General features: G+C 42.9%; 1 protein-coding gene across 1 annotated transcript; it reads right to left on the bottom strand.

Moving 5' to 3' along the window:
* Window positions 1–323: 323 nt before the first annotated feature.
* On the bottom strand, window positions 324–6,335 carry LOC107568593 (fascin-2-like). Its single transcript, XM_016254560.1, has 5 exons — window positions 5,142–6,335; window positions 1,424–1,580; window positions 1,204–1,325; window positions 950–1,117; window positions 324–837 (listed from the first exon to the last, which is right to left on the bottom strand). The coding sequence occupies exons 1-5, from the start codon at window positions 5,959–5,961 to the stop codon at window positions 632–634; spliced, it is 1,473 nt and encodes a 490-aa protein (XP_016110046.1). The 5' UTR covers window positions 5,962–6,335; the 3' UTR covers window positions 324–631.
* Window positions 6,336–8,499: the final 2,164 nt, after the last annotated feature.

Here is an 8,499-nt window from a genome sequence, read left to right as displayed (position 1 = left end):
GATTAAGGGTATAATAATTATATAAATCATATAAAATAATTATTAAAAATAATCATCTTTAAATTCAGACAATTTTATCTTTAAAAATGTTTTACTATGTAGCGTCCTTTAATTTGGAGTAAGAGAAACTAGGGGAGTGGCTTTATTGTGTCAGACGTGTCACTTTGCTTGAAGCTGATTGGTCAAATTTCACTTTGAGATCTCTAAACCAGAACATAACCTGACCCCGAGCAGGTTAGCTGTGGAGTGTAAGTTACTAAGGCAATGAATGCTGCTAAAAGCCAAGCCACTTTCATGGTACCTAGAACCCAGGATTGGTGCAAACTAAACTGAAACTTACCTGGCTAGCCAGCTAATCTGGCTTCATGGTACAGGCCCCTGAACTAGCTCATAAAGGTCTTTAGGATAACTAGAAAGCTTATAGGCAGGTGTTTTTGGATCCCTAGGGCCAGAGTTGAGAACTGAGTATTAGAAACAAATGAAACCACAGATAGTTCACATGCTCACAAAAACTAAAAAGATACATCAATGAAGAACGTATTGCTGAAAAGTCATTGGTTGAACAGGTGTCAGGAGGATAGCTTGTTGTTACTCTTTGAGTCTTTGTCTCTGTGGGTCTCTGGTACAGCACTCAGTGCTCCCACAGGGACGAGGCATCCACACTGAGCCCGTCGCCCATCAGCGTGCCTCCCTGGTCTCCACGCAGGTACTTGCCATTTTGACACTTGATGGCAACCCGTCCATACTCCACAAACTCAAAGAAGAAATCCTCAGGTTTATTCCCATCTGTGCACACCAGACCACTGCTGGAGACATACCAGAACTTTTCATTTCCGCCTGTATATAAAATAAAAAAAAACACATTTACACAAATATGTACCCAGAAGAGTATGTTCTGCTCAATGAAACTCTGGTCAGTTACAGCTTACACAATAGCAATATGACTCACTTTTTACTTGGTATGCGCCATCACTGTAAAGCAATGAGAAGATATCATAAACAGAGCGGCTGCTGTCCAATGTATTGGAGGTTTTGTGGTGACACACAAAGCCGTTCTCCCCACGCAAGACCAGGATTGGACGATTAATCAGCTTTAGCATGAACTGCTCATCCTCCCCTGCCAAACACATGCAAGGATTTATCTGACTCATGTTAAGTGGGTATTCAGTAGTGACAGGTCAGTAATAACTTGTGTGCACTCACCCAAAGAATCACTCACAGCAGCAAGCTGTCCATTTTTCTTTGTGCAGACATATTTTCCATTGTTTGCTCTCAAAGCAATTTGTCGGCCCAGCCACTCTATGTCAAACATGGTGTTTTCTTCTCTATCAGTCACACAATAAAGATCTTTCACTATTTTCATAAACATTAGTTTATGAAATGCATCAACACTGTAATTTGTGATAATAATGGAAACACTTACGCTTCTGTGGCCGTGGACAGAAATCCTCCGTGAGTAACGAGTGTCCAGTAATTTCCACCGTTGGTTCTGAACATGCACTTCTTAGTCTCTTTATCAATCTCCATCTGAAATGTCTCCATGTCTGTCTCATCATCCTGATTAGCTGAGATGCTTACACCTGGAATCAAAGACATTCTCATGGCTTCTCAGCAGCTGATGCCTCTTTTCTTTACAAAATTACTATGCAATCAGAATTTGTACAAACACAGTGTGTTGGGTTGTTGAATGTAAAACTCTGTACCCAAACTGACAGCTGATTGTACTGGTCTCCTCCTGTGATTATTAGTCTCTTATTTAGCTCATACCATCTTCTGAAAATCCACTTCAGACTACCATTTAAAATCAAAATAATAATAATAATTAATAATAATAGTTAATTAATTTTCCTTACATGCAAATTAATGGCTGAATTGCTTTTCAAATTCAAAATACAATTCTGCATCCCATTTACAACCTCAAGTTTCATTACAATACACAGCTACTTTTAAATGCCTATCAATGGGAAAACATGCTTTTTGCCTGCATTATTTTGTTAAAACTGTGAAAATGATTTTTAAAATATAACGGCAGCTTTCACTGGAAATTTCATCTCAGTGCTCTGTTTTACAATGTGCCTGTCTGCGTCTCACTGAACCAGTTTATCACCCGGTTTATCTCTGTCACTCTCTCTCTGAACCTGTGGTTTAAATAACATTACCAGCAAACTTACGTCTGTTCCAACTAGTCAAAGTGACCAGATTGTGTGGAGATTGAGATTCAAATTAGATTCTTCAGAAATATCCCTTGACTGTCTCTTAAGCCTTTTACTGGAGTAATCCCTAACACTCACCCCAGCAGCCTGATGCTATAATTCCTAAAAGCAAATGCATAGAGGGGTTTAATAAGCAAGTGGTGGAAGAAGCATTCAGCTTCAGGCAAACAGACTCAGCCTTTTACAATTTCAACTGAAGCCCGTGATGTTGTTTTCACTGATGTTGTAATGCACTATGTAAAGGTTCTATAACCAAGTAGTGGAAAACCATTTGCATTATTAGCTATTCATTATTGTAAGCGATTTAATGATGTATTCTACTTTATTATAAAGCAGCAAAGAGCTTGCAATTATTTGGCAATGAGAATGAAACCATTGATCATAATGGCTCATAGTTGTGTTCAAAGATTGTCCTTTTCCCCTCTGTATCAAATGTCACCCTCCTATTTGTCCAGAATGACTCTTAAGAGACAGATGTATTGCTCTTTACTCTGAAACAGTCTAAAAAGGGGCAATGGACTCAATAGGTCTGTTTTATCCTATAGGATTCCCAACAAACACTATTAGCACATGTGAAGCTAGAAGTTGTTTTGTCATACTACCTAAAATTCTGCAGAACCCTAAATTCTGCAAAGTTTGGCAAATGAAAGTTTCATTCATTGAAAGCAATAGTATAGCTCACCCAAACATTCAATTGTTCAGTTATCACTCTTGTGTTGTTCTAAAGCAACACAAAAAAATAAAGCAACCTTCTTCTTTGGCAGGGTGTCAAATCCTGGTCCTGGAGGGCCAACGTGCTGCAGAGTTCAGCTCCAACTTGGCCCAACACACTTGCCTGGAAGTTTCTAGTTATCCTAAAGACCTTGATTAATTGGTTCAGGTGTATTTAACTGAACTTTCTGCAGAGAGCCAACGGCCTTCCAGGAGCAGAATTTGGACAACCCTGGTATACACCTTTGAAGAATTGTACTGGTTGCTTTTTTCCCATGCGATTACAATAAATGAGGACCACAACGGCACCAGAGAAGTAGGCCTATCACAAATGTGGACCATATGACTTACAGTATTTGCTACATCAGGGCTGTCCAGTCATGTTCCTGTAGATCAGCCTACCTGCAGAGTTCAGTTCCAACCTTGATCCAACACACCTGTCTGCATTTATCAAGTGCTCCTGAATATCACAATTAGTTGGTTCAGTTGTGTTTGATCAGGGTTGGAACTGAACTTTGCAGGAAGGTAGATTTCCAGGAACAGGACTGGGAACCCCTGGGCTACAGCATATTCCAAGAATAGGGATATCTTCCCTAGCTCACCCCAAAATTGGGTTCATTAGAAACACTCGTTCATTAGAAACATCCAACCTGAGAACTGAACATTCATTTGAGTCTGATCTTTTCGAAAAATCAGCTGATCCTCATGAAACAGGCCTGAATGGTTTGTTGACAAATTACACTCCACTTTTGAAGAACGGCTCACCTACTTGATCCAGTTGAATAACAGCCCACTGGAGGTGAAGAATATAAAATAAAAAGTTTTTGCCTACCATTATGGTGCTTTGTGTCTTCTTTGAAATTCGAAACTTTAGTACTTGTTCATTGTAAATAACAGCAGCCAGCACAGCCTTCAGAATTTCTTATTTTGTATTACATAAAAACAAAGGGGTTTGGAAGGCATAATGGTGAAATAATATTACAAAAATGATAATTTATTTTGGGTGAACTGTCTCTTTAAATACAGTATCTCACAGAAGTGAGTACACCCCTCACATTTTTGTAAATATTTTATTATATCTTTTCATGTGACAACACTGAAGAAATGACACTTTGCTACAATGTAAAGTAGTGTGCGTACAGCTTGTATAACAGTGTAAATTTGCTGTCGCCTCAAATTATTAATGTCTAAGGGGTGTACTCACTAAGGGGGACAGCAAATTTACATTGTTATACAAGCTGTACACTCACTACTTTACATTGTAGCAAAGTGTCATTTCTTCAGTGTTGTCACATGAAAAGATATAATAAAATATTTACAAAAATGTGAGGGGTGTACTCACTTCTGTGAGATACTGTATGTGCGAAAGGATATGTCTGACAAATCATTTGAGTTTGCTTTAATCTGAAGAAACACAGTGGATATGACAAATTAAATTGGTTGCTTCACACACAGATAATTAAATTTGCCAGAAGACCATGCACCCATCTTTTCACTTTCTGAGATTCTGTAATGCGTACATGCATCATCCATGAAATGACTGCACTGTAGGGTTTTGGAAATGCTGCATGTCTATCTCCAAATGTTCAGGCATGTTTTATGACAAGTGTGTTTGACTGCATTCAACTAAGCAAACAATAGTGTGTTATAATTCTAGCACTACTGAACATCAGCAGACAACCTTTTATCAGTTTTGAGAGGAACAAGCTAAAGTCTTATGAAAGTAGACTGACCACCTCAAGAATCCACTTTTGTCATGTTCAGCCATGTTGCTGAATGCCTACACATTGTTTTAAACCAGGGTTGCCCAATCCTGTTCCTAGAGATCTTTCTACAAACTCCAACCCTGATCAAAGACAACTGAGCCAGCTAAATAAGATCGCCAAGAGCACATGTAAATTACAGACAGGTGTGTTGGTGCAGAGTTGGAACTACTCTGCAGGTAGGTAGATCTCCAGGAGCGCAATTGGGAATGACTGTTTAATACAAGAGGTTCCCAGCCACGTTCCTGGATGTCTCCTTAATCAAACATAACTGATTCAGGTCATCGGCTCGTTATTAGAGACTCTGAGACTTGAAATGGGTGTGTCAGACAAAAGAGACATGCAAAATGTGCAGTGTTGGGGGGCCTCCAGGAACAGCGTTGGGAACCACAGTTTTAGACCAATAATAATGACCATGACACTATGTGCTAACAAATGCATAATCATTGGTTACCTTGACGAATAGACACATATCTTTTGTTGGCTGCCTGGAAAACAACTTGTGGGTGGCTCTCTTCCAGATCAAAGAGCTCATCTTTCCCTGGCCTTGAACAGCGGCCAGACTTCAGGGTGCCAGTAGGGCCCGTTGGTGAGAGAAACTTGCCCTCACAGTCCTTAAAGGCCAGCTTTCCAGACTTGAGTTCGAGGGTGAAACTAGTGTTAGGCCTGTGCTCCATTACCAGCTTACCATCATTGCTGAGAAAGCGGTTGTCACAAGTCTTCAGACTGTACTTCTCATCCAGGTAGACCAAAGTGATCAGGGAGTCCACGCCCCAGGGGATGTTGCTGTCCATGCAGAGTTTGTTGTCTCTGGTGGACAAGCGTGCGTAGCGCTTGCGGGATACACTTAGCAGGTTGGCTTGTGGGTGAAGGGCAAGATGCATTGCCCACAGTTCAGATTCTCCAATGGTCTGGGCAAAGCAGGATAGATATTCTGCAGAGCCTCCAAAATAGCGCAAATATGGCTCAGACTGCAAGGTCCAGCGTCCACCTGACTGCATCACAAGCAAGAAACGGCAGGATGTGTTTGGCACTTCCTCCTCACATCTCACCTTGCCATCTTTATCTGTGGCCAGATAACGTCCGAGATGACTGCGCAAGAAAACCACCTGGCTGTCCTGATCTTGCTCCAGGGTCCAGATCTGTTTCTTCGTCATGCTGGTTCCAGATGCATTTACCTTTAACCCAAATGCCTCTGCTGTGAAGTAACGGTTTTCGTAATTAATAAGTCCAAACTGGAGCTTTAAAGCCATACTTATTCCATTTGTGGACATTGTGACCAGGCAGTTGCCAAAGGATTGTTTTAGATGTTTTGAATTGCAGATTAAAAATGCTGAAATGACAATAATATGCCCTTGACTCTCCTCAGATGCTATTAAAAGGTCATTTCAAGTTTCTTCCCTGCTCTGAACGTTGAGTTTCTTTTCCGTTTATTTCCTTGTCCACTCAGACTCAACTACAGATTAAGGGTGTTTTCCTTGTGGGTTTTCTTGTGTTGGATTATTTATCATTAGAGCAGCAGACCCAGGCTACACTAGTTTACCTTTAGCTACTTCTCTGCATTCACACAGGTGACTGCCTGCTGCTTCCTAATCAGCCTGGATTAAACTCAGCAGGGCGCAGCACCTCAATCCAACAAGCTGCTGACATCATACGCACCACATCTCTGACTCCTCCCATTTGTCCTCTGGCAGATCTCTCTTTCTCTCTCCCCCTCCCTCACTCTTTCCCTCCCACCCTCTCTCTCTCTCTCCTAGTTTTCAGTCCCAACCCTTCCTTTCTCTTTATACACTGGCTTGTTCTCTTGGGAGTATCCCTTTTGGATGAAATATATTTCTGTTCCAGTGAGAAATAATACAATATTTTGATACATTTTGGACATTTGTTCTGTACCTCTTACATTTGTATGGTAATGTCACGGTTTCTGAGCAGTTTTTAAAAAAGAATTCTGCTTATTTGACCTTTCTTATTTCCCAGTCAAATGTGTATTCTTTAACCTGATGATCATGATTTATGATCTCTCTCTCACAGCACCTGTTGATCTGTGTCCTTATAAGGGTATTACTGACCCTATTACTGACACTACAAGGTTTCAAATATGCTACAAATTGATGTCCTATTATTTTTGCCAGACCTGTTCCTGTATTTAAACAACATATACTCAAATCAAACTGTTTAGCTATATCCCACATTTGTGTGTAACTATTTTATTACATGATTTTGATTTCATGATTTCACTGCTATATAGACCTTCTGTAGCTCCACCCAATTTCAGTGCTGCATTCCTTGGCTTCCGTCTTCCGTTTGTATTGCCACAGTGTGAACATAAGGTCATACAAATTTATGAATGAATGTCATTTTGTCACGTGTACGTTTCTGTCTAGTTCCTGTTTGCCCCTATTTGGTTCATTTCCTGCTCATTTAGTTAATCATCTTTCATTAGTTCCCACCTGTGTTGTATTAATCATCTCGTTTGCTCCTTAGTTTGCCCTCAGTTATTAATGAATTTATTTAGTAAATTAATGTTGTTGATTTATTGGTCTACGTGTGTTGATGCTATTCAGTTCTCCTGTTCTTTGTGTTTGAAGTTATAATTAAAGTCTATTTACGTTTACTCGTTCTTCGAGCGCTTTACCACAACCACGTGACAGAATCCAGGACCCATAACAAATTAAGATGATGGCTAAGGAAAAGCTGTGTGCGCTGCGGCAGAGTGGTCGGACGTCGGAGAGATATGTGGAGGAATTCCTTGCGCTTTCCAACGAGGAGAGCTGGCATGTCACTTGGAGCGTGTTTCCAGCTGGGGCTGGACGAGGATATAATCTGCTGTGATCTCTCCACATGTGAATTTCCCCAGATCGAGCTGATTAATCTCGTTCTCTATTTAAATAATTCCGACTTCGAGGTGGAAGAAGTCAATAGAAATTCTAAGTTTCCTCGTCCAGCCCCCTCTGGAACAAGCCGTGCCTCCCCAGCTCACCTCGCACCAGGAACACACACATACCTCGCCAACGGCTCCGACCACCTGCCCAAACCGAGGCATCCCCATGTTCTCCTAAGCTCCTCCCTAGTCCTCAGCCCAGGATCGCCGGCTGCTTGGAAGTCAAGATGGCCGGCCGATCATCTCTCAGGCCCGCCGGCTGCTCCGAAGTCTCGCTCGCCAACCACTCAGAAGTCAAGATGGCCGGCCGATCATCATTCAGGCCCGCCGGCCGCCGAGGGCTCAACGCTGATGGACATGGCGCTGCCCCCGGAGTTCACAGCCCCTATCCTCTCTCCAGAATGCGCTCGAGAAAGCTCTCCCTCGTCTCCGTTGTTCCCGTCCAGCTTTCTATCGTCTCCTGAGTCTCCTTCGCCTCAGCTGGTCCCGTCCAGCCCTCCTTCGTCTCTAGAGCGCCCCCCAAAGCCGGCTCCTCGAAAGCACCCGCCAGAGCACCCTCCAGAGTGTCCTCCGGAGTGCCCTCAAGTGCCCGCTCCTCCAGAGCGCCCCCCAGGATTCCTAGAGTTCCCCAAGAAATTTTTTTTTTGGGGGGGGGGGGACCATATACCCGTGGCCGAGCCGGCTAAGGCTGGAAGATCCGCCATGGCCTCCTGTGTCCCCTGATCCGCAATGCCCTCCTGAGCTACCAGCTCCGCCATAGCCTCCTGAGTCCCCTGCTCCGCCATGGCAACCTGAACTGCCTGCTCCGCCATGGCCTTCTGAGTCCCCTGCTCCACCATGGCAACCTGAACTGCCTGATCTGCCATAGCTCCCTGATCCCGGCCAGGGCGCCTGCCCCCCCCCCCCCCCCCCCCCCGCTCTGTCACGGCGG

This window comes from Sinocyclocheilus grahami, unplaced genomic scaffold (assembly GCF_001515645.1).
Source record: "Sinocyclocheilus grahami isolate Dianchi unplaced genomic scaffold, SAMN03320097.WGS_v1.1 scaffold1260.1, whole genome shotgun sequence".
Lineage (NCBI taxonomy): Eukaryota > Metazoa > Chordata > Actinopteri > Cypriniformes > Cyprinidae > Sinocyclocheilus > Sinocyclocheilus grahami.
Note: the sequence above shows the minus strand (reverse complement) of the source record. Positions and strands in the feature narration are given on the sequence as shown.